Source organism: Pelodiscus sinensis, chromosome 1 (assembly GCF_049634645.1).
Source record: "Pelodiscus sinensis isolate JC-2024 chromosome 1, ASM4963464v1, whole genome shotgun sequence".
NCBI classification, from domain to species: Eukaryota; Metazoa; Chordata; order Testudines; family Trionychidae; genus Pelodiscus; species Pelodiscus sinensis.
In genome coordinates this window covers 110,236,989-110,263,076 of record NC_134711.1, presented here as the reverse complement: position 1 = coordinate 110,263,076, position 26,088 = coordinate 110,236,989, and the positions used below count along the sequence as shown (strand labels likewise).

Below are 26,088 nucleotides of genomic sequence, written 5' to 3'. Positions count from 1 at the left end.
GAACAAACCTACAGTCCCTATCTTGTACGTAACCCGGGGACTGCCTGTATTCTAAGATTATCTCAAGCGATATCCCAAGACCAACCCTGAAGTGGTACTGATAGAGGCTCTATGTGGGACCAAGTTCAGCTTTCCTAGGATAAAAGGATAGGTTAATCCAATGCAGGGTTTTTAAAGGCAAGTGGATACTGTAGAGCCCTTTGCTCCCCCCCAGGCCAAAAGCACAACGAACACAGAAATTTGTATCAAGGCGCTTTAGTTCACACAAGTCAATCATGGAACTGTGTGATGAATGTGGGAGTATTCGATCATAGTTTTTTGATTCATATGTGTATCTCAGTTTATGTATTATACACAGAGTACAAAACGGAATGAGACACACCGAAATGTAGCATATTCTCTCTGGGATGAAATGAAATACTTTAACAAGCACTGATTGGAATCACACATCAGATTGAGAACTCAGAACAAACAATGGGAGCCCCAGTAATGAACATGATAGTAATTAACATCATCACTTAATGGCTGGAAAGTAAAGCAGAGTGAATATGTGAACACAGAGACAGACAGAAAGACAAAATGATAGCATGTATCAACTGTCTTAAACTTGCTGTTGAGAACTCAGGATTAGAGCTGAACAATTTTTTTTTCCCATTTTGTTTGCAAATCTGAAAAAATGTTTTGGTTTCAATCAAAAACATTTTTTTTCTGTAAACTGAAAAAGTCAAACAAAGTCACCTCCAGGAAGAGCAGGGTCCTTCTAACCTTTAGACCAGGGTTAGGGTACTCTCCTGGGATGTGGGATACACAAAATCACTTCCCCGCTCTGCCTGATATTTACAAGGGAATTGAACGTGGGTCTCCCACAATGCAAGAGACTCTTTTAGCATTGCAATAATCTGGTAAAGGGCTTTCTCAATCTCTTCTTGTTGTTCGTGTCCCTGCTCCGATTTCTATTAATTATTTACTAAGTATGGAATAACTTCAATAGGACAGATTGATAAAGACCCACAATAAATGAGATATCCCTTCTGGGGGTTACATCTTCTGCCTATGGCAGAGATGGGTAATAATTTTTGCTGGGGGGGAGGGCACTCCAAGAATTTGGAAAAGTGGTCAAGGGCTGCACTCTTCCATGATATTAATGGAGGAGGTGCAGGGTCTGGGATGGAGATTAGGTGCAGAAGGGAGCTTGAGGTAAGGGAGGAAGTTTGGGTGAAGGAGGCAGTTGTGACCTGGGGCACTGGACTGGGTGCAGGGGGCTGGATTGTGACCTAGGGTAGGAAATTGGTACAGGAGGGGGTGCAGGGATTTGGGTTGAGAGAGAAGGGGCAGGAGGGGACTGTAATCTGGGGCAAGGGATTGAGGTGCTGGATTTGGGATGAGATATGGGTACAGAAGGTGGGCAGAGGATTTGGGTATCTGGAGTAGGGGACAGGAGTGGGGGGGGGCAAAGGATTGGGGAGGGAGGGACTAGGGTGCCAGAGGCAGGCTCTTCCAGGAGACTTACTAGCCAGCAGCAGATCCTGAATCAGCCTCCCTGCCTGCCCTGCCCAGGCTGCAGCCATGTGCTCTGGAGCCCCTTGTGCTTCATGGTTCCGTTATTGAAACAGGCAGCTCCCATCGGCCAGTTTCTGGCCAGAAATGGGATTGTGCTGGGGGCACAAGCAGCTCCTAAAGCTTCCACCTCTCCTCCGGACTCACAATTTTTAAAGAAAAACTGCCCCACAACTGTGTTTCTGAGCGGCACGCAGGTGGGGTGAGGCAAGCAGGGAGTCTGTCTGTGGCTCCCCAAAGCGTCCATGGGCTGGATCCAATGGCTTGATGGACTGAATCCGACCCACGGGCCATATTTTGCCCAGGTTTGGCCTATGTACTCTGACTTAAACCTGATTTTCCCATACTAACCTAAGGACTTCCAGACACTGTATTCCAGTTGACTAATAAATGCTACCTGGATTTGAAAAGGGTTTTGCGTATTGCTTAAAAAAATTATTGAAAGTTTCTTCGGAGTCTGATTTAATTTGGACTCACTGCAACAAAGAACAGTGAGAAACCAGGATGCTAGAGTGTTAAAGGCACATTCTAGTAATATTTGAGATTGTGTGATCTTCCCTTGTGTAAAGCGTAAATGCTTGAAGTCCGACACACAAAAGGGGGTACTCCCAGGGAACTGTCTAAAGGCTGCCTTCTTGTTGCTGTAGCAGATATCAGCATGAACATGTCTGAAACCAAGCTGGCCATATCAGTTTCCTTCTTCAAAAAAAATCAATAGGCTAAAGTTCATATAACTGCTGCTTTTCAAAGCAAAGCAACAGCAACCATACAATGAGCACTTTCTAATACACAGATGGCTCTATATTCTAGAAAATAGAAAAGTATGTCAATTTTAAAAAATAGATCTAAGTGTTAGAATGGGTCTACACTACAAAATTAGGTCACTTAAGTCGACAGTGTGCCTGATTTAAGCAAGTCTATTCTGCATGTCCCCTCTATGCACATTTTATCAGCAGAGCACATCCTCACTAGCAGGACTTGCATCAACCCAAGGAGCAATGCACTGTCAATTGATATCCCACAGTGCATGGAACTGAGTGGAGTGCTGGGTCAGGCTTGTTCTGGCTCAGAGGACAAACACTTTCACAGACGGTTAAAGGAGACTAATGCCATATTCCCATGATGCACTTACGTGCCTCCTTCTCTGAAATCAATGGCAAACAAATTAAGCTTTTTACACACTTTTTTTCTAAGCCTGGATTACAAGTGCAAATACCATAGTAAGGCAAACTTGGACCTCCTCTCAACTGTACTCTGTTGTTGTGAGCACTGCAAACACCTCATAACTTCTCCTGAAGTATTTGTAGAGCCAAAGCAGTAGCTGCAATGCAGAACAATCTGCTACCACATAAGCTGCCCTGCTGGAAGCCATGGCCCAGGAAACAAGCACTGATTGGTGGTGCAACGAGGAGCAGTGGCAGCAGAACTTTCAAATGCATAAAGCCATTTTCACAGGACCTGGTCTTACTGTTGAAAAGCAAGTGGTGCTCACTCTGTGGAAGCCTGCAATGCCAGACTGCTACTGGTCACTGGGAAACCAATTTGGTGTGGGTAAATCTATCATGAGAGCTGCTGAAATCCAAGATGACAGGGCATTCAATAGACATTTGCTAAAAAGGGTTGTGACTTTGGGAAATGTGCAGGACATAGTAGTTTATTTTGCAGTCATGGGGTTTGCTAATTGCACTGGGGCAATAGACAGAACACACATCCCTATCTCGGCACCAGACCATCTTAAAGCCATAAACGGCAAGGGGTACTTTTCAATGGTTATGCAAGAGCTGGTGGATCACAAGGACCACTTTATCAACATCAATGCAGGATGGTTGTGAAAAGAGCATAGCATGCATTTTTAGGAACTCTCATCTATTCAGAAAGCTACAAGCAGGTACTTTCTTTCCAGACTGCAAAATGACCACTGGTGACACAAATGCCAGTTGTTAACTTTGGAACCCAGTCTACCCCTTGCTCCCATTGCCTGTGTACAGCTTCATAAGCCGCCTGGACAGCAGTAAGTAGTAGCTCAACCATAAGATGAGCAAGTGCAAAACACTGGGGCTAGGTCTACACTCGCGGCTTCTTGTGCAAGAACTCTTGCTCAAGAAAACGTCCACACTGCTATGTGCGAGCTGTGCTTTTGCGCAACAGCGCCGATGGCAGTGTGGACGCTTTCTTGCGCAAGAAAGCTCTGGTGGCCATTTTAGCCATAGGGGTTTCTTGCGCAAGAAATTCCTGCTGAGCATCCACACTGCCCTCTTGCGCAAGAGGGCTTACACCTGTCAAAAAAGAGTGTAGCTCTTGCGCAAGGAGCCCTCTCTTACCACACTGCACTGTAAATTTACTTGCGCAAGAGCGAGCGGGCGGGCAGTGTGGACGCTCTGCAGATTCGTGCGCAAGAACGGCTGACCTAGCGCAAGAAGCCGCGAGCGTAGACATAGCCTGATAGAATGTCCCTTTGGATATTAAAAACATGTTGCCATCATTTTCTTAGTAGGTTAGATCTCAGTGAAAGCAATATTCCCATTGTAGTTGCTGCCTGCTGTGTGCTCCATAATATCTGTGAAATAAACAGAGAGAGAAAAGTTTCCAGTGGGGTGCAAGCAGATATCCTGGCAACCAATTTTGAACAGCCAAACATCAGGATAATAAAAGCACATTGAGGTGCACTGCATCCCCATGAGATGTTGAAAACTCATTTAATCAATGATAACTCAGAGTAATGTGAAACTTGTGTGTTGTTCCTAACCGAGCTGCCCCTTTCAAGGCATGTATTTCCCTATAAACTACACCCCCCTCTAACCATAGTGTACTGAGTGAGTAAAGAGACTTTTATCCCCAATTCATTCATTTTTATTACGCTCACCAACACTAATGAGACACAGCAAAGAAAGTGAAGAAAAACCTGCAGCTAACCGGCTGAGAACACTGCAGGGTGGGGAAGATGTAAGCAATCGGTCCTTGCACAGCAATAACACATCTGTGGGAATGGGAATCTTCTGTTCCTTGTATCTGCTCCTGAAGTGGAGTACACGGGATACTGGAGGTCCATCCTCCCCTGCATACTAGGACATCTGGGAGAGTGGGATATTGAACTTGGCAATGAAGGAAGTAGTTTCAGCATCGGGTGCAGCAGGACTCTAGCATCCAGGTGCCTTTCTAGAACCTTCACCAAATACCTCAACATGTCTGTTTGCTCCCTCATAATCTGCACCATCTTGTCATGCTTGTGTTCCCTGCATGCTCTCCTGTTCTTGCAGTTATTGTGCATGCTCTCCAGCAGTTCAATCTTCCAGGCTCAGTCTTGTTACTCTCAGAGGCATGCATTAACTCATTGAGCATGTCCACACAAATCATCTTTTTCCGCCTTCTAATCTGGCAAAGTCTCAGTCCCGGTGTGTAGGATGCAACCACACACAAAGTTTCAGCTGCAAAGAATGCAAAGCACAGGGATAACATTGACAGTGCGTACATTGAAGTGCAAGATTAATTTTTTTAATAAAATAAACTGCCCTCAATGCACTTCCCTGAAAGCCACAACATAAGGAGATCTGCTGTTTGCTTGTTAAAGGAATAGCACCAGGTTGGGGTGGAAAGGAACAGGAAGAATGGCCTCCTCTTCCCTTGCAGTATGGGATGAGCCTGTCCAACCACAGACAGGACACGCCCAGGAAAGAGTGGTTGTTTGGCCCTGAATTCAGCAAAAAAAGGTGGCTTAATTATCAAATTGCTTGTGGCTTAAGAGCTGGCACTTGTAACTTCCCCCATTTCCCCCAGGTAACCATACATGATATCACTTTCCTGAGGCTAACAAAGGCAGAAAAGGAGCAGATGATGTAAGCATCTGGGTACAAACCTTGCACTTTTACCTAAGCAGCGCTGCAGGACCAACACGGCAGCACCCCATTTGCTCTGCCCCACGGCTTCCCCAAATCCACCACTGCTGAAACTGACAAGCGGCGGACTTGGGGAAGCTGTGGGGCAGAGCAAACGCGGTGCTGCCGGGTTGGTCCCGCAGCGCCGCCCCTCACCCTCCTGCTCAGCGCCCGGCAGCACCCCAACTGCTCTGCTCTGCAGCTTCCCCAAGTCTGCTGCTCGCCAGTTTTGGCAGCGGCAGCAGCTGCGGAGCAGAGCAGCTGCGGTGCTGCAGGCGCCGAGCAGGGGGGTTAAGGGTGGTGCTGCGGGACCAACCCAGCAGCACCCCAGCTGCTCTGAGCCTCTTCCCCAAGTCCGCCACTGGTCCATTTCAGCAGCAGCAGCAGCAGCAACGGACTTGGGGAGGCCGCGCAGAGCAGCTCCAATTGTCCAGCTGGCCGGAGCACTTCTGGGTTCCAGTTGGTGTCAGACTATCGGGAGTGCCAGACCACTGGATGCCGGAAAATTGGAGTTTTACTGTACCTCCATGAGAGCTTCCTAGAGATATCTATGGAGGATTTACGGTTCATCCCCAGGCACAAAACAGTCTTTCTAGGAGAGCACTCTCTGTATAGCTAGACTGGCCACCACTAACCACTATCCCAATTTTTTAATTAAGATTCAACATTAAAAATAATTTCATTTCACTCCTACAGTTTGATTGAAAGTGTGTACTCACCACAGGTGAATGGAGCATGATGGCAGAGAAGGCACAACTGCTCTTTTGAGGGGATGGGCTCCGGAAATTTAAAACTTTCTTGGCTGTGGGGCAGAATGGATCCCCTGCTTGCCTGCCCTGTATTCTCCTCCCCTCTTTCTTGTCAAAATACTGTACTTGTTGCCTGATGTTGTTTGGGGCGCCTGAAAACTCTCCACAGAGAGATTTGGGATAACAGCGGGGTAGCCGCCTAGAATCGTGTGCAGCTCCTCATAGAAGGGACATGTCTGTGGCTCAGAACCAGAGTGACTGTTTGCCTCCCTTACCCTGTGTTACATTTGCCTACATTCCTTTATTTCCATGCAGCATTGCTGCGTGTCCCTGGTGTAGTCCTTTGTCCCCCATGCCCTATGAGATTTTGGCATAGATGTTTGCCTTGCTTCTGCTGGTTCAGAGCTCTGCCTGCACCGACTCTTCTCCCCGCACAACAATAAGAACCAGCGTCTCTTGTGTTCTCCATCCTGCAGCACATTCGTGGCCCTGAGCATCCATGGAGAGAAATAAAAATTCAGAAGTTCCCAGGGCATTAACAGAGGAGCAGCTGCTTTCTGTGTGCCTGGCTGAAGTGCAGGGGAGCTCAAAGTGCTCTTCAAAGCAGTCTGGGACACCTCCTGAAGCCAATCCCTTTGAATTACTATACTGTCCTTATGTAGACATGTGGATGTCAAGTGAAGCACTATGCCTCTTATAGAGGTGGAATACAGAAGTTGATTTTGTAAGCCCTTTAGGTCAGCAGAAGGAACTTGGTAGTGTAGACACATACATTATTAATTAGACCTAACTTTGTTGTGTGGATCAGGCCTTAGTTATATTAAATGTTTCCCCTATAAAGTAACTTTGTAGTCACTTAGACTAAGATTAAGTGATAGCCAACACACATCAACAAAATGCTCGTCTCATTCTCTAAAGCAATGGTGCTCAACCACAAGCAGCTGAAGAATCAAAGTGGTCACATGGAGCTGCAGAGCACCTCAAATCAGACCCTGATGCTGTATTGCAGCATTGGTGACAAGATATTGTACCATGTATCTTGGCATGCAGACTTAATGACATGAAAAAGAGACATTATCATTCCCTGTATCATGTGCTTCTTTCTGAGGGGCGGAAGTTCTCACTCCTTACCATTAGGAATCATAAGCAATTCCTTTTCAATTACAATCTCATACCACACAATATAAATAATAATCATAATGACCAAGCAGATGGAATGCCAGATACCTATATTGCATGAGCTGCTCATTAAGCAACCAAAAAATGGAAAATTTACTAGTGTAGAAAGGAGACATGAGCTAAGGAAAAGAATGGAGAGGAGCGATGAAAGTAGGGTGAGATTATGTAGGGCCCTAAAAGTGAGAAAACAGATTGAATTATATAAGAGACTGATGGCAAGCAACGGGATTCCAAACCGGTAAAAAAGGAAAGTCACATGAGCAGCTGCATATGAATAGACAGGAAGATGGGGATGTGTAGACAAAGTGTGAATGCCAGCAAGAAATTCTGAGCAAAGATGGCAAGAGGGTACCACTGATGTTAATCTGTTTGTTGAAGGGAAACAGGCAGGTTTAATGTAACGTAGATGGAAAGAACAAGTTTTGGAAGAATTACTGTGCTAGAACGACAAAAAGCATGCTGGACACCAGATTCCAATTCAATGTAAGCAAACTTCTCTACAAAAAAAGCAGACATGCTAGCTAGTTATCTTCGCTCAGAAGCGCATGTGTCCTCTCACCTTGGGATGTCAACTGAATACAAAAATTCGTACTGACATTTTGCTCTTAATTCAGTATTGATCTTGAAAACACTTTTCATAGGATCTCCATTTCCTTCCCACTTACAAACAACTCAAATTTATTTTCTATATTTGCATTAACAGTCTTGGATTACAGAAAAATACTGATTCCTCTTGGAATTTGTACGTTCCAGTAATGAAAATGTCTATTTCAAATAATGTTTTTGTTCTTATCTAATGTGTATTTGTCAAAATAAAATGTAGTTATTGCAGATTAAAATGTAGTTATTTCCTGTGATTGCCAAATAACACCAACTTTCCCACAAAAAGCTTCATGAAACTGACAAATCGTAAGTGAGAAAACACATGGGTGCCTTGGAACTCAGAGGCCTGCATTTCAAAAATCAAGAGATGAAATTACAACAGAAATTGCACTGACACAAAAGTACAGACAAACATGTTTATTAAAAACAAAAACAGTACAAACTGAAGTATTAATTTCATGCCAGAGTTTTTTGCAATTTTCAAAAATACTTTGTTACAGTCTTAGTTTTTCTACTTTTTACAAACCCTGACAGATCTCAGTCATTTTGATTCAGTATTTATGTATTTTATATGCAAGTTAAAGGAAAAACGTTTTAAGGATTACTAGGGAAGGGAAAGTTGATTTGAGTGTGTGCTGAATTACAAGAGTTTATTGTGTCAGGGATAATACTAAAAATAGGCAATCCTGAATCACGAGAAAGATTTCACCAAAAATACTTGCGGGCCAACTGCAGTCCATGCTCTCAGTTTATGTGAATGCAGCTCAAACTGGATGAAGGACATAAAATATAAGAATATTCAGAGTACTTTTAATAAACTATAACTGCAGATTTAAACATGATTCAATTCCTTTACCGTCACTTGCTGCAGAGAAAACTTTTATTAGAGTGGAACTTTCTGTTACAAGCCTAGTCTCAAATGGACACTCCATGTAAGGGATTGGTGGCAAGTACAGCTGCACAAGATAATAGGGTTAAATTTCCTGTTTGAGTTACACAGAGAAACTATTAGGCAGATATGTCCAGAATCTCCTTTATTTTTAGCACCGGCCATGATGCCTTTTGTACAGAAAATAAGGAACAATTAACACAGGAATAAAACTGTTAGGAACATCAGAAAATAGCTTTACATGAAGATGATGCAGTATTTTTATCTAAATAAAATATGTGCAGAAGATTTATGTAGATACTAATATCTGACTTTAGGAAAGCATCTGGATTTATGTAAATGATGCTAAATCTGAAATGCTAATTATAAACTTGACAGACTTTGAGCGGTCATTCTTCCAGAAAACATTTGGGTGCAAATGGGGCAAAAAATACTTGGAAATTCAAATCTCAAACAACCTAGAAGACCTCTATGATTTAAATGTCAAATCACTAAGTCAGAAAATAAAGAAAGATTTGGAATGGTGGAGTATACCACAATCACTCTTATCTAAACTCACCAAAAGCAAAGCTAGAACTCAGATTGTGGTTAAAAAAAAAAGCCTAACCCTTCTGTAAGCCAGCCCCAGTAGGAATAGCATGAATGGAAGGTTGCCCAAGAAAGTGCTACCATAGAGAAAACCTTAAGAATGTCAACCTCAAGAATAACTAGTGGGGACTGGAGCAGCTCCTTGCCTGCTCTGAGCAGGGGATTGCTCCAGCTCCACAGGGTCCACCATGGACAGGAGATGCTCCAGTGGCTGCTCCTCCCTGCGGTAGGGAACCACTCCAGCCCAGCCGGATGGAGCACCCCCCTCACCTTAGCTGGTTAACCAGCTAAATTTCACATTTCACCAGTTAACCAATTAAACGGGATTTTACATCCCTAATACAGACTACCTAGGTATTTCAATGTATTTCAGCACTATGGACTTCGCTGAAATTAAACCAGTGACCTAGATATGAACTGCTTTGTTTCTGTCACCAGGTGTTCATTTTATTTTAAAAGTAAATATAACGAGACACACAAGTTTAAAAAGCAGCAATTATATACATTCAAGGCATGTATATAAACGTAACTTAATTCTACAGTTAATTGATGAAGCAACCACATATGTAAATACAATGTTACCTGGAATCGAGGGAGGATGTTGCTCTTGAGGCTTCTCCTGTGACAAGAGTCCCAGATAGCTGAGAACAACATATTTTGTTTCATAGTGAAATCCTACAGGCACAGCAGTTGAGGACGCCATTGGATTGGCTTGCAATGCTCCACAAGGTTACAGGTGCACGTAGTTTTTCTTCTGGTTAAGATGGGAAGACTGAAAGAGAGAAGATTAATTTTTTGGTAAGAAAAGCACTATGGATTTCTGCTCTATTACAATAAGAGCAATTATGTCCCAAATTCTGCTAAAGACTCTTAGGCTATGTATAGACCGGCATGATTTTCCGCAAATGCTTTTAACAGAAAAGTTTTTCCGTTAAAAGCATCTGCGGAAAAGAGCGTCTAGATTGGCACGGATGCTTTTCTGCAAAAAGTGCTTTTGCCAAAAGCGTCCGTGCCAATCTAGACGCAGGTTTGCACAAGAAAGCCCCAATCGCCATTTTCACCATCGGGGCTTTTTTGCGCAAAACAGACCTGAGCTATCTACACTGGCCCTTTTGCACAAAAACATTTCCAGAAAAGGGCTTTTGCCCGAACGGGAACGTCAAAGCATTTGCGCAAGAAGCACCGATTTCAGACAATAGAACGTCAGTGCTTTTGCGCAAATTCAAGAGACCAGTGTAGACAGCTGGCAACTTGTGAATTTAATGTTGCAGCTGCGCTATAATGTTCCCTTTGCATATATCATCAGGAAACTGGGAAAGTTAAAGTGGGGAGAGCACTCTCCTCTCTCCCATCCTTACTCCCCAAGGAATAGCTGATTTTTTTTCCTGCTGTTTCGCTCAATGAAAGTGACAGTGGTCATCTCACGTTCACTGCACTGCTCTAACAGCAGCAGCACATGGTTAACAGAGGAAAAGAATTCCACATTAGGGATGTAAAATTCCATTTAACTGGTTTAACATATTGTTTAACCAGTAAAAGCAAGGAGGAGATAGAGGGGTCCACTCCAACCCGGCTGAAGCAGCCCCCCTGCCTGCCACTGAACTGCACCAGCCAGGCCAGAGCATCCTGCACACAGGGGCTGCTCCAGCATCCCAGTCAGAACAGCCCCTGTCTGCAAAGTACTCGGTTCCGCGGACAGAGGCTGCACCAGCTGGGATGCCAGAGCAGCCCTGTCCACATCAGGCCCCCCACGAGGCTGGAGCAGCTCCCTGCTCACAGCAGGCAGAGAGCTGCTTCAGCCCCCACAGGTTAATCTCAAGTGGTAAGCCTTGCCACCAAGGATGAGGCTTACCAATTAACCAGTTAACAATTCACATCTCTTCCTTACACGTGTCCCCCTCTGCAAGTGGGAGGGTACCTCCCCGATAAGCAGCTGGTTATGAGACTGAATCTCTCAGCCAGGCACTGTCTCGATGAGACAGAGATCCAAATGTCTTTAATGTGAACATCTGGCTGATCCACTTTTCCATTTCTACTTATAAAGATCTATTTTAAAGTTTATAAGCTCTCAATTGTTTCAAACAGTTATTTCCAAACTATAAGTAGTAGGGATGTTAGTGTATAGACATTTAAACAATTAACCAATAAGCCTGGGTTTATTGGTTAATCCAAATAACTATATGCACGCACGCGCACGTACCCTTGCAGCCTCTGATAGAACAAGGGAAGGGAAGAAGCAGGAGCTTGGGGGAAGCGGTCTGCTCCCCACCCCCGCACTGCTGCCTCTGACAGAAATGCAGCAGTATGAGGGAGCGGGGCAGGCAGGAGCCAGTACATGCAGGAAGCCAGATCCCTAGCCCTATCGGCTCCCACAGAGCCACCCGCCCCTCCACCCCATGCTGTTGTTTATCAGAGGCAGCAGTGCGGTGTGGGGACAGGTGGGAGGTGGGGCAGCTTCTGTCCACAGGCAGCCCAGGCTTGCTGTGGGCGGAGGCTGCTCTGTGGTATATTGCAGCAGCTTCTGTCTGCGGGGAGCTCAGGCTGCTGCTGCCCTGTGATGCTGCCTTTATATCAGAAGCAGCAGTGCAAGGCAGAAGGCAGGAGCCAGTCTGCACAGGGAGCCAGTTTTTAAACCAGCTCCCCTCATCGACCGGCTCCACCTGCTGCCCCTGTATCAGCTCAGGCTGGCAGGAGGCTCCCCAGGAATGGGGCCAGGTACCAAGAGCATTTTAATAACTGTGTAACCACTAAACATTATTGTGTAAGGATGTTAAGTAACGGCTAATTTACTAGTCGAGTAATCAATAGAATTTCTATTGACTACTTGACTAGCTGATAGGCACTTCTGCATTCCTCCAAGAGCCTACCGGAGGCTCTTGTACATTTCAAAGGAGGAATGCGGAACTCTGCATGCAGCCGGGGCCAGCAGGAAGTCCCACTGACTCTGGGCTGCATGAGGTGCACCAGCTTTGAAATGTACAAAAGTCCCCTTTGGGGGCTCTTGTGCATTTCAAAGCAGTAGCGCAACATGGAGCCCGGAGTCAGCGGGGGACTCAGAGTTGGTCAGGAGGGGGTCAGCGGGGAGATCAGAGCAGGGGACTCCATGCTGCGCTGCCGATTTGAAATGCCACATGGAGCTGGGGTCAGTTGGGGACTCCGTGCGGCATTTCCCCAGAACTCGGGGTCAGCTGGGGACTCCCCAGCTGATCCCGGGTTCAGCAGAAATGCTGCACTGGAGCCCGGGATCAGCTGGGGAGTCCACGCCGAGGAGGCATTTGAAAGGGACAGTGCCGCACAGCTGAGCCGGAAATCAGCTGTGCAGCGCTGCCCCTTTGAACACCGCCTCAGCATTTCAAAGCGGCAGTGCCACACAGCTATTTGACAGAGGCAGCAATGGGGGGGAAAAATCAACTAGTTGTCTGACTATCCGATAAGCATTTGCTTCTCGGACAGTTGATTAGTTCTTAACATCCCTAATGTTGTGGCTACACATTTACTAAATAACCAATATCTAATATCCCTAATAAATACCTCATGCTTTGCCACTAGGATGGACACCTATTGATGAAGCTGACAGTATACTCCAAAGATCATGGGGCCATGAAACAACTATTTGACAGATTCAACTTCTGAATAGTTTTATCACTATCAGGACTAGTGTGACAATTATTTTCATGGAACAAAATCACCAAATTTAATGGTATAAATCTGGTAAGAATTATAAGAATGAAATAGTGTGAAAAAAGACCATTCCTATTGTTTACATTTTGCCATGCCTTGTGATCAGTATGGACAATGCATTATAGGGCCAGAAGTACAATCCATCAAGCAGTCAATGCCTTTAAAAGAAAGTCTCCTTTTGAGTCCAAAAGAGACATTACAAGTAAGAAAGTTCTAAACCTCCTCATTATTGCAAAGACACACAAATAGCTCGGTGGTGCAACCAAACTGTGGAGGATAAGCAAAAGTATACGCTATACTGCTATAGAACTGTTCTGACACAGAATGGCATGGAAAGGACAATAAAACGAGCTAAGAGAAGAGTAATTGTGGAAGCAGTTAAACCATTCTATTTTTTTAAATATTTGAATGTATTAAACTCATTGGCTACGTCTACACTGGCCCCTTTTCCGGAAGGGGCATGTTAATTTCAGAGATCGCAATAGGGAAATCCGCGGGGGATTTAAATACCCCCAGCGGCATTTAAATAAAAATGTCCGCCGCTTTTTTCCGGCTTTTAGAAAAGCCGGAAAAGAGCGTCTACACTGGCCCCGATCCTCCGGAAAAAGCGCCCTTTTCCGGAGGATCTTATTCCTACTTTGAAGTATTCAAAGTATTACTTTGAAGTAGGAATAAGATCCTCCAGAAAAGGGCGCTTTTTCCGGAGGATCGGGGCCAGTGTAGACGCTCTTTTCCGGCTTTTCTAAAAGCCGGAAAAAAGCGGCGGACATTTTTATTTAAATGCCGCAGGGGTATTTAAATCCCCCGCGGATTTCCCTATTGCGATCTCTGAAATTAACATGCCCCTTCCGGAAAAGGGGCCAATGTAGACGAGCCCATTTAGTATTGAAGGCAGCGTGGAGATAACTTTCTTTTAGAATATACTCTAGAAAACCCTGTTTCCTCTTGTTTATTTCAGAATACCTGAAATACTCCCTATGGTTGTCTCCTCTACTGCAGAAATGACTGCATATGCAATTCATACACAACACTAATGAGGAGACACTTTTGAGTCAACACTGGCATCTCTTGCCTCACAGCAATAATCTTACATTCATATAGCACCTTTCACCCCCAAGTGCTTTATAGCATAAACAGTAAAAAATGCTACACTCACTATTAACAGTTTCTGCGGTGGAACAGTTAGATAACTCCGCTACATTACTACAATCTGGGACATTCCATGAAATAAACCACTGCAGCTAACTAAAACTTCAAAGGAAATTTAACTAGGCAGAGCATACTATCATGAGATGGGTTAAACCTTGTTATGGTCCAAGTTAAAATTGCACTGAAACTGATGTGTCAATGTGCCCTTCACTTAAATTGCATGTCCACATCTAAAAAAAGGCCTAATTCAGACATCAAGGAATCTTGGAAGCGGTAAAAAGACAAGGAGTAGCTGTGAGCACAGGATGACAACACAGGAAGATTTGGGGTTTGTTAAGTGGCTTCTGAATGCAAACTAGGGATGTTACCATACAGTCATTTAAACAATTAACCAATAAGTTGAGGCTTATCAGTTAATCCTAACACCTATACTGCAACATCCCTCCTTGCTGCCTCTGTATCAGAGGCAGCAAGGGAGGGGGGGCATGGGAGCCAAATTCCGCAGAGCCTAGCTCCCACCCCACACTGTGGCCTCTGATAGATCCCACGGAGCCACTCCCCCCCGCTGCCTCACTATCAGAGGCAGCAGTGTGGGGGGAGAAGCAGTATTAAATACATGTGCGAGCCAGCTTAAAAGCTGGCTCTCCACATGTGCCTGCTCCATGTAGCCACCTTCCCTTTGCCCCACATCACTGCCTCTGTATCAGAGGTAGCAGAGTGCAGACTCTGTCTACAGGGAGCTCAGGCCTCCCCCGGACACGGGTTGCAGCCACCCCTGTATCTGAGGCATCAGCACTGGGTGGCAGATGAAAGCCAGTCTGCACAGGGAGCCAATTTTTAAATAGATGCAGCAGCATGGGTTTTTAAATAAAGGCTCCCCAGGAGTAGGGCTGGAGTGCACAGGCTGCCAACTCCTTCCCTGGGGACTAATGAATAATTGTGTAACCACTAACATTTGGTGTGGTTATACAATTATTAAATTAATCAATATCTAACACCCCTCATGCAAACTAAAACTATGCTTCTTTGTTCCGGATTCCTCCTGCATTCAGAAAAACAGGACTTTGGACATTCTTTGTAAATAAGATTGCATCAAGGAAAATATCATTATTTTCTACTTCCAAATGGAACCAAAACCCCAAACTCTCACTAGCAGCTTGGATTGAAAAGGGGCAACAGTACTTACAACTATGGGATTTGTCAAGGACACCTGGCTTAATACCTCATTTCACTAAACGAGCATTGAGCCCACTTGTACATCAGGCATAAAAAAACGCCATTCTTCGTCAAGTATTTTCCAACATGTTATGGAGCTTTTGTTCAATACTGTTCCATAGAACACCCCAAGTTCCTACCATTTTGTGTAGCACTTAGATGGTTGCTTGGAGTTCTTTGATTTGCAAACTTTGGAATTTCCATCGACTATCTGATTAGTCGATAAGAGCGCTTCCGCTTTGAAATGTAGCAAGAGCCCGTCCAGCTGTTACATTTCAAAGGTAGAAGTGCTGCACCTAGTTCCACCTTTGAAATGTACAAGAGTCCCTGCTGGGGCTCTTGTACATTTCATAGTGGAAGCACAGCATGGAGCTTGGGATGAGCAGGGGACTCAGGGCTGGCCCCAGGCTCCACATAGCATTTCAAACAGCTGGGTGGGCTCTTACTACATTTCAAAGTGGAAGCGCCCCTATTGACAAATCAGTTGATGGAAATTCCATTGACTATTCCATTAGTTGATTAATCTAATTTTAATGTCCCTAATCCAAGAATTGTATTATATACAAAAATCTAATAATTTTTAACAGAGGATGAGGAACTATCCTTCGATGAGATATTTAAGACAATACAGAAAGGAAAGGAGTTTACCCTCCGTGGTGGTACAGTGAGCTACATGAGATACTTAGCCTAAATCAACAGAATTTCAGTACATGCTCAGCATCTCTGAAAAATCCAGCTATGGGGTGTTTGGAAAAAAAGGTTAAAATCTTTTCCAGGGGAGAAGAAAGAAACTACAAGCCCCATGTAAAATGTCAATCATTTCACTTAATGCATTCCTGTAAGCAACTCCAACACTACATTGATGAGAGAATAAGAACTTGTATAGAAGAACAAACAGAGAAATCTAGAGAATCCAAGAGATAGCATTTTAGTTATTAGTCCTTGGTGAAGAAGGGCTTACAATACAATAATATGATTATTCATTTTAATCATTTGGTTTATACTTAAGGCTTTTTCCATTCATTAAATGAAACTGGAAATACCGATTCTCATATTGTGGACTTCACAGAAGAGGCCAGTTGTTAGCATAAATTAAAAGACAAGAAGAAGTGGCTAGGCAGATCAAAGCAGGGATGGCATTCCCTGAATGAAAAATGATCAAATACACTTGTAAGAGAACTGGACCAAAGGTTTGTCACGGCTGGCTTTTTTAGAGCAGAGGAAGCACTGTTTAACATAGGAAAGGAGGTCAAATAAGCAGAGAATAAAGTTCTGAAGGGCCTTAAAAGACTAGGTAAAAAGCTAAGTGGATGCAATGGATTTAACACAAGAACAAGAGACATCACTCCTTAGCAAAAAATATAAGGACTCAAATTCATTATTGTGAATGACTAACATTACTGTTATATCACAAATCCCAATACTTATTAAAAACTCTACATCCAGGAGTTTGTGACCCATATTTCTCTCTCCCCACTCCACATCAAGAAAAATCTCCATTATCTGTTTGACACTGGTTCAGCAGTTCAACTGACCTGGGAACTGGTGTGATCAGACAGACCTTTCCTCATGCAGTCTGTTGCATCCTAATCTGTAGCAGAGGCATACATCAGTTACGTGGCAATACACAAACTACCAATGAATACAATGTCTATAATCCTCTGGAGGAGGGGCTTTGCTACGTTTTAGCCCTTGCCTATAAGATGGGATTTCAGTAAACATACAGCTTTCCATTTGCCTTACATAACTTACAGTCAATATTAAGCAGTATCGAACTACTGCATTAAAGCACACTGCCAGATGTCATCAAGATGCACAGGGTATCTATTTAAGGGAGACCCACATTTATATCTACACTTTCAAAATATGACAGGTTTATTATTGCCAGGTTTATAAAGGATTATGGGAAACCACTATCCTTAGAACAGTCTATTTAATACGCTAGAAACACACAGCCTCAAGCATAGCAGCCCCGTTATGGTTTGTGTTCACCGCAGTATTAAATCAAGTTACAGCTCAAGTGTTGCTCCTAAAGTTACTGGCCCACCAGGTGGGCTAATTTATGGTTTGAGTAAGACAGCTTGTTGGCTGCTAACAATCACCTTGGGCTCTTCAAATATTTTGCAGTGTGGACACTCTCACTCAAGCTAGGCTTACTTGAGTAATCTTTGCAGTGATGGCTCAACCTTAAAATTAAAAGGATTTTCAGAGCAGCGAACTTTAAATATTCCACAAGTCCCTCTTTAGCATAATACTTTAAAATAGTTATATGTCTCAGTTCAGCCAATTCATCCATTACACTTCACATTACACCTGAACTGAAGATGTTGCATAGCACTTTTTATTAAAAGACAACAGATCCCAAGGAGCTTCAAAGCTTATAAACATATGAAGATAATACAAGAACAACAATAAAGTCAGTGAAATGTTCTAAAAGTTCAGAGAAGCACTACAAAACAATTTTGAACTGAAACTATAATAAACTTATGGATTGATTTAAATCAAAGTATTAAAAACATGATTTAAACTACCTAGTACAAATTGATTTTAATAATTAATTTGAATCAACTTTTCTACTTATATGTCAGTTATTTTCTAAAGCAGTGGTTCTCAAACTGTTTACCTCAGGGCCCCCCTTACCTCTATCAATGCTCACACAACACTGAGAGCCAGGGCTGGGAGTAGGGCCAAGAAGAGGAGACGAGGTGAAAGAACCAAGGCTGAGGCTACAACTAGGGGTGAGGGAAGGGCTGGGAGCAAAGCAGGAAGGGGGAGGCAGGGCCAGGAACAGAGCTAAGTGGTGCTCCCCCCAGAACAGTCCTCTATACACACACTCCCAGTGGGCATGCCCCACAGTTTGGGGACTTCTGTTTTGAAGTAAATTGCATACTTACTGGTTGATGTAACCATTAAAACAGGTTTAACAACTTTAAAAAAAACAAAACATGAAAAGCCTAATAGTACCTTAAAGATTAACAAAATATGTTGACAGTATCATGAGCTTTCGTGGGCACAATCCACTTCTTCAGATGAAGTGGGTTGTGCCCACTAATGCTCATGATACCGTCAACATATTTTGTTAGTCTTTAAGCTGCTACTAGACTTCTCATTGTTTTATAAGTTTTTCCTGTTAGAGACTAACTTGGCTACCCCTCTGAAACTTTTGAACAACTAAATAATTTTTACATGACACACGGTATATCTTTTTGCTACACTGAAGGGTACACTATACCTATATATTTGTTTAAACAACTATATGGACTAATATTTTCAGATTCTTAATTGTACATTTTTAGCATGTTAGGAAACGGTAATCTGTATATTGCAGGAGTACTCAGTCTTCATTGCACCGCAACCCCCTTTGACAACAAAAAATACTACATGACCCCAGGTGGGGGAGGGGGTAAGAAGTCTTGAGCCTGCCTGCATCTTTCACCAAACAAAGCTGCTCCAATAAAAGATATTACCTCACCCACACTGCCTTTGTTTTTCAAGTTAAACAAAGATGAAGGTACTGGAAAACAGTAAAAAGTCCTGTGGTAGTTATTCAGTTGATGCTTTGTTTTTGTTAACCTTAGAATGTTCATTTAATTGAATTCTTCCATAACAAATGTTTTAATTTTTTTAAAAAAACAATTAAATGACTTAATGAAGAGATTCTCAACCTTTTGCTAACTTTGACCCTAAACCATGATGTGGATAAATCATTAGAAACCCATTGTTCATTAACTTAAGTACAGGCAGTCCCCGGGTTACGTACAAGATAGGGACTGTAGGTTTGTTCTTAAGTTGAATCTGTATGTAAGTCGGAACTGACATCCAGATTCAGCCGCTGATGAAACTGATCAGTTTCAACAGCGGCTGAATCTGGACACCAGTTCCGACTTACATACAGATTCAACTTAAGAACCCCAGGCGTCCCCAAGTCAGCTGCTGCTGAAACTGATCAGCAGCTGATTCCAGGAAGCCCGAGGCAGAGCAACTCTGCCTCGGGCTTCCTGTAGTCAGCCGCTGGTCAGTTTCAGCAGCGGCTGACTTGGGGACGCCTGGGGCAGAGCAACTCGGGTGCTGCTGGGTTGCTCCAGTAGCACGGCCGCTCCTCGGCGCTACTGGACCAACCCGGCAGCACCCCAGCTGCTCTGCCCCAGGTGTCCTGATTCAGCCACTGCTGAAACTGATCAGCAGCGGCTGAATCAGGACCCCTGGGGCAGAGCAGCTGGGGTGCTGCCGGGTTGGTCCAGTAGCGCCAAGGAGCGGTGCTGCGGGACCAACCGGCAGCACCCCACCTGCTCTACCACAGGCCCCGGGCTTTGCTCCACGTCTCCCTGGTCTGCTGGATGGGGGGCACTAGCTGTGTCCCCCCCCAGCAGACCAGGGAGACACTGAGCAAAGCGGTGGAGGACCCGGGCCGGACCCGCGGCACTTCCAGATCAGCTGAAAGCGCCGCGGGTCCGGCCCCGGGTCCTCCGCCACTTTGCTCCCTGTCTCCCTGGTCTGCTGGCCCCCCCAGCAGACCAGGGAGACGGGGAGCAGCTTTTCTCGCCCCGGAGGAGGCGGGCGGCGGGACCAGGTGTCCCGCCGCTCCAGTCCTCCAGGGCGAGAAAATCCCCATTCGTAACTGCGGATCCGACATAAGTCGGATCCGCGTAACTCGGGGACTGCCTGTATTGCAATTTTCAGTCATTCACTGTACAGAAGTTTGTAATGCCATTTAATTTCATGTTGCATACATTTTAAAATAGGCAAAATATGACAACCAATTTGTATATTAATTTAAAAGCATTCACACAAATATAGTCAGTGGGATAGCTGAGCAGTCCTTAAAGAATGCACAGATATTACTGAAATGAATGAGGAATAAGTATCTAGAGAAATGGCAAAAAAACTAAATGAAAGCAATAAATTAATCAGTAAGGTAGGCATGATCAAAACCACAGAAATCATATGCCATATGCTATATCAGTATAAGCACTCTATTGCAGGCACATATACCTGTGTAGCAAATAGTCACATCCTTCAGCCATCTGGTCTACATAGTACTTAATAATTTCCCATTCAGATCCTCCACACTATTCTTTGTGTTTACATTTGAAACTTCCCTCAGGCCATGTCTTCACTCCAAGGAAGATTGACTCTGCTGCAGTCTATCTTCTGGAGTTCAATTTAGAGGGTCTAGTAAACAGTCATGGCTGGTACTCCTGCTCTTGCAAGGAGCAAGGGAAGTGGATGGGAACCTTTGCTCTCATTGATCTCCCACTGTGGGGACAGTGGAGAAACTTGAATTAAGGTACGTTAATTCCAGCTACGCAATTAATGTAGCTGGAGTTACATATCTCAATTCAACCTTCCCCTTTAGAGTAAACCCCGCCTGAGATCATGTCTCCTCCAGGGGGAAGATCAATACTGAAGCAATCCATCTTCTGGAGTTTGACTTAGTGGGTCTAGTAAAGACCTGCTAAATCAAACTCAGAGGGCACCCTTCCTCCCAGCAGCACCTGGTATTCCTGCTTGGAGTAAGGCAAGCCAAGAAGAGCCTTTGCTCCTGTTAGCCTCTCGCTGCGGGAAAATTCAAATTAAGGTATGTTGACTCCAGCTATGTAATTAACGTAGCTGGAGTTAGGTATATTAATTCAACCTTCCTCTTTAGTGTAGGCCTGGCAGTAACAGCCCACTAGAGATACTTATTAGGAATGCGAACAACTAATCAACTACCTGATAAGCAAATGCTCATTGGATAGCTGACTGTCGCTCCCTCGACTCTGCTGCTTCTATCAGAAGAGAGCGGGGGCAAAAGGGGGTGCTTCAAAGTGGCAACGCTGAATGCAGCCCAGCATCAAGTGGGGACTCCCCCCCTGAGCCCGGGCTCCATACAGTGTTGCCACTTTGAAACACCACAAGGAACAGGAGGCCAACGGGGAACTCAAGCAGTCCCTCACTGGCCCTGTGCTCCCCACAGCGATTTCACCTTCAAAGGCAGAGGCACCCACATCGACTATTCAATCAGCCAATTAATTGAAATTGTACATACTTAGATATTTGATTACTTTTTATTCTATACACAAAGTATGTTGTCCTGCAAAAAAAAAAAAAAAAAAAAAAAAACCAGCACATTCGTCCCATATATTTAAACATTAACATTTGAGCGACATACCTGGCCGGTTAAACGTGTGTACAGAGATTTCACTCCGTTTAGTAAGATCGCTACAAATGGCATCATTATAGGTTTTGTAACAATGCTCACTCTGCAATGTGGGGCCCATAAAGAGAGCGGTAGGCGTCTCTATTCCTGTATCAGGTCACCTCTCTCAAAGCTCAGGGAGGGAAGAATGGTATTGTGTCTAGGAATTACATGGCCAGGATACCTGAGCATGTGCAAACTAAGTAGCTGAAGAGTGAAAAAGAATTGTCCCTTTCAGGGCTTCTGGCACGTCCCCCTCCAGGCTCATGTGGCAGACGGGGCTGGAGACGAGCAAGACTCCCTGCCCCCCAGGCAGGAATCAGTCAGTCACTTTGGGGGGGGGGGGGGTCACACCACTGGATGAGGCAACCAGTGGATGAATGGCTTGGGGGAGTCCTCTCGCCCAGTGACCAGTACTAACAGCCCCCTCCTCCCCGCCAGGGCTCGCGAGCAGCTCGTGACCACCTCTCGTTCGACTCCCCCCGCCCGCGCGCCCCGAAAGTTCTCAGGGTACCGAATCCGCCCCGCCCGCAGAGGGGGGAAGACGCTCTCGCTTGCGCACGCGCGCCGAGGAGGGGGGGGGACGAGGGGCGCGCGCCTAAGTGCAGACCCCCTTACCTGAGTCTCGCGAGGCGGGGGCAGCGAAGCGCTGCCTGCAGGCGGTACGTGCGCGCGGCGCTCCCAGCTGCCCTAAATTACAAAGGCCGCCATGATGGACGGGGGGGGAGGGGAGCGAAAGGGCATCAGGTCACGTTCGCGTGGTCACGTCACGCAGGCACCGGAACGACACTTGGCGTCGCGTGACCTCCACGCGACGGCGATCGCAAACCCCTTTCCTCAGCCCAGCGGGTGACTTCCGCCTCGCTACCTGTCATGGCGGCGAGCAGACGGGGTCGGGGTTTGGTGTCAGCCTCGCTAGCTGCCCCGGCCCAGCTAGAGCCGCGTCAGCCCCGCTCAGCACGTGACTCAGGCTCCCTCCCGCCGGCCCAGCAGACGGAGACGCTGAGACCGCCAATCCGAGCGCACGGCCCCAGCGGGACTGGGCTGGGATCGCCTTGCCCTGCGTCGCCCTGCCCCCACTGCCCTCGGTGAAGCTGGGTGGGGATCATCTGCCCCCACGTCCTTCTGTCTCATTCATATTTCCAATATTCCACATCTTTATCCCAGAATCCAAAACCAAACAATCCGCGCTCCTGCCCAGCTCCGCCTCACCAAAACGAGCTCTTCCACTGAACTGAAACGTGCCTCCCTAAAAAACATTGTCCTGGCCGTGGCAATAAGAGTCTTAACCCAGCAAATAGCTCACCAGACTGCAGCAGAAAAAACATTGTATCTAATACACAGTTGCTCGCTATTATTGTTTATAAAGCAGCAACTTCGTGAAAGATGTTGTGTACAAAATGAATAGAAAAGCAGCGTTCCGAGTAAGGATGTGACAGGTTAACCAGTTAACTCATAAGTATCACCCTTAATGGTAGAAATGTAGCCGTGTGAGTCTGGTGTAGCTGAAACAAAAAACAGGACTGTGTAGCACTTTAAAGACTAACAAGATGGTTTAATAGGTGATGCTTACTGATTCTGTTTAAACGGTGGGGGTTGGAGCAACTCCCAGACTGCAGGTAGGTGCTGCTTCAGCCCAGCAGGGCTGCCTGGAGCCGGTCCACAGCAAGCCAGGCTGGAGTGGGCCCCCACCTACCTGCCATGTAATCAGTTTTTAATCAGTTAACAAATTAAACAGGATTTTACATCCCTAGCTCTGAGAAGCAGCTTTCAATAACAATCCCAAATGTAACAGGCTCAACACATTATTTATGTGACCTGGGAACTCCACAAGTGGGATTGCTTGAAGAGAACTGACACCTATCAAAGTCATTGTCAGTCCTACCCCACAAATTTAGCTTACTCAGCCTCATATCACTTGTGCGTCTAGGAAAATATTATGCTGTGGAGATGTATTTTCTATATGACAACAAAATACTGTAAGGACATTGTTCCAAAAAAGGCTAATTTTTGTTGAACATACTACATCTAACTATGATTGTTGAAATTGACAATCCTGTGTAAGACCCAAATTTGTCTTTATCCCACATAAACTTTTAGATGCTTATCACTGGGCTTCAGAGATTGGAGAATGACAGGATCTGCAACACTTAGACATTCATACTTAGTTGGTGGAACACTTTTAGAGTTCAATAAGTAGTTTGTAAATTGTGCCATTAGATAGCATCATAATCTCTCTTGCACACATAATTTCCAGGCAGACTCAGAGCTACTAGAGGCATTCCATGTGTACTGTCAGTATTAAATACTAAGTATAAACTGGTTTGACTTTGACTGAAATGTCACATCAGGCAGAAATCTGTCCTTTCTTCAATCACTCATTTTATTAAAAATTGATGTTGCATGCTCATCAGCCATGTCGCCTAGATGGACAAAATGCCCTCTTATGCTGTATTCTCATGCTCTTTAGGGACACTTCTGAGCCTTCTTCAGAGATTTATGGATTTGTAAGATTGAGTCAGATCTGAGTACTTCACTACATGATGTCTGATGCAATGCCATCAACCAAGCCACTCTGTCTGGTCAGTGAAACCGTCCTCGGTACAGTATGTGTGTTTGATTATGATGATTACACAAACAAGAACATCTCATATTCCATCCACAGAGAGCAGTGGTACACATACATGTTATGATAAAAAAAATTAAAAATATTATTCCAATTGTATACTTGTTTATGATTGTATACTTGTTTATGATCTTAGGAAGTCCTGCAGAAAAAAAGTTATTTGAAATAAAGATGACAGAAGCGTAAAAAAAATTAACTGCATTTCTGTGATCCAGTCCACAAGTACAAATTATATTTTACAGAATTTCAGGATAGCTAAGAAAGAAATAGCAAGCCCACAATCTTTTTTAAAAAATGAAGTACAGTACATGGAGAGAGTAAAGTGAAACCTTTGTTTGGACAACCAACACTAAAAATAGTACTGTTCTGATTCTTTGTGAAGTTACTTTAAATATGATTGTGTTATAATGTCCAAGTTGCTTCCTTCATTATAAAACCCTTTTCTTTCTAAAAAAATCTGCGTATAATACGTTCTTCTGTATTTAATGATTGACAACTTTCATAAAGATTAATTCAAAAAACTGCCACAATGTCTTGTGCTCTTATTTAATTAGAGGAGTTAAAATAACCAGATTTTGTCAGAACATTATTTGGTTTGAGGCAATATAAATGTTCAATAAACAGAGACAACCCAAAAGTATGGATATGAAAAAAATTCAGTATGTAACTGAATATTGCTATTTTTCCAGTAATTCTGCAAACCAGAATAAATATATGGCTAGAAAAAGCTGTTTTAAAACTGGACACCCAGAAAGAAAATGAAAAAAAACAAAAACCAAACCCTAACACATTTCTTGGTCATTGTATAAATGGACACAGTATTTGAGAATGCTCCCAAACAAGCTAGATGAAGAATGCCTGAAGGTATCAAAAGATAAGGCAAGAGTCAGGAGGTAACAAATCTAATTATTGTATCCCTGAAGTACTTCTTTAATTATCAGAACAATGAGGAGTTCTGTGGCACCTTAGATTCTAACAGATTTATCAAGGCATAAGCTTTCCTGGGTAAAACCATCAACCAGTAAAGATATTTTAGAACTGTAGCTCTCACCATAAAAATATAGCAGCCCTCTGTACTCCTAAGAGTTGTTAATAATCCACATATGCTTCATCTTGCCCAGTCTCTTGCCACCTTAAGGCTCTCTGTTTTTCGTTTCTTATATTCTTCCATACTAACACGTGTCTGAAATGCTCCCTCCACCCATGCAAACCGATATTGCCAATCCAACGCACTGAAAAATACTGATGAGATTTGACAAAATACAGTAGAGTCCCAATTATCCGACCTAAACAGGACCAACATGTGGTCGGATTACCGAATATGTCGGATGATAGCGACTCTACTGTATATATCCTGGCCCCATCCCTTCCTGGCCCTGGCCTTGGCCCCTTCTCTCCCTGCAGTTCCCGAGCGCCCGACCCCGCTCACTGCCCTGTTGCTCTCCTGGAGCCACTGATGCCGCTCCTGCCAGCGCTGCTTCGTCCTCAGGTGCTACAGGGAGGGGATGAAGCAGCCGTCGGCAGGAGCAGCATCAGCGGCTCCAGGAGAGCGATGAGGCAGCGAGCGGGGCCGTTCTCCCGCCCCGCGCCCTGGAGCCGCTGATGCCTGCAGCTTCCAAGGACAAAGTGGCGTCGGCAGGAGCGGCATCAGCGGCTCCAGGAGAGCGACAGGGCAGCGAGCGGGGCCATTCTCCCGCCCCGCGCCCTGGAGCCGCTGATGTCATGCCTGCCGGCACTGCTTCGTCCTGGAAGCTGCAGGCATCAGCGGCTCCAAGGCACGGGCAGGGAGAACGGCCCCGCTC

General features: G+C 44.7%; 1 protein-coding gene across 5 annotated transcripts in view; it reads right to left on the bottom strand.

Moving 5' to 3' along the window:
- Nucleotides 1-22,592, bottom strand: part of BCL2L13 (BCL2 like 13) — a 74,937-nt gene extending 52,345 nt beyond the window's left edge. For 2 of the 5 annotated variants that reach the window (XM_075896836.1, XM_075896840.1), the window contains exons 1-2: nucleotides 22,279-22,588; nucleotides 10,020-10,209 (exon numbers count right to left, since the gene is read on the bottom strand). In XM_075896836.1, the coding sequence (XP_075752951.1) occupies nucleotides 10,020-10,140 (121 nt within the window). In that variant the 5' untranslated portion in view covers nucleotides 10,141-10,209; nucleotides 22,279-22,588. Of the gene's footprint in view, nucleotides 1-10,019; nucleotides 10,210-17,017; nucleotides 17,074-22,278 lie in introns of all 5 variants that reach the window. The other 3 variants (XM_075896823.1, XM_075896830.1, XM_075896812.1) reach the window with 3 other exon arrangements.
- Nucleotides 22,593-26,088: the final 3,496 nt, after the last annotated feature.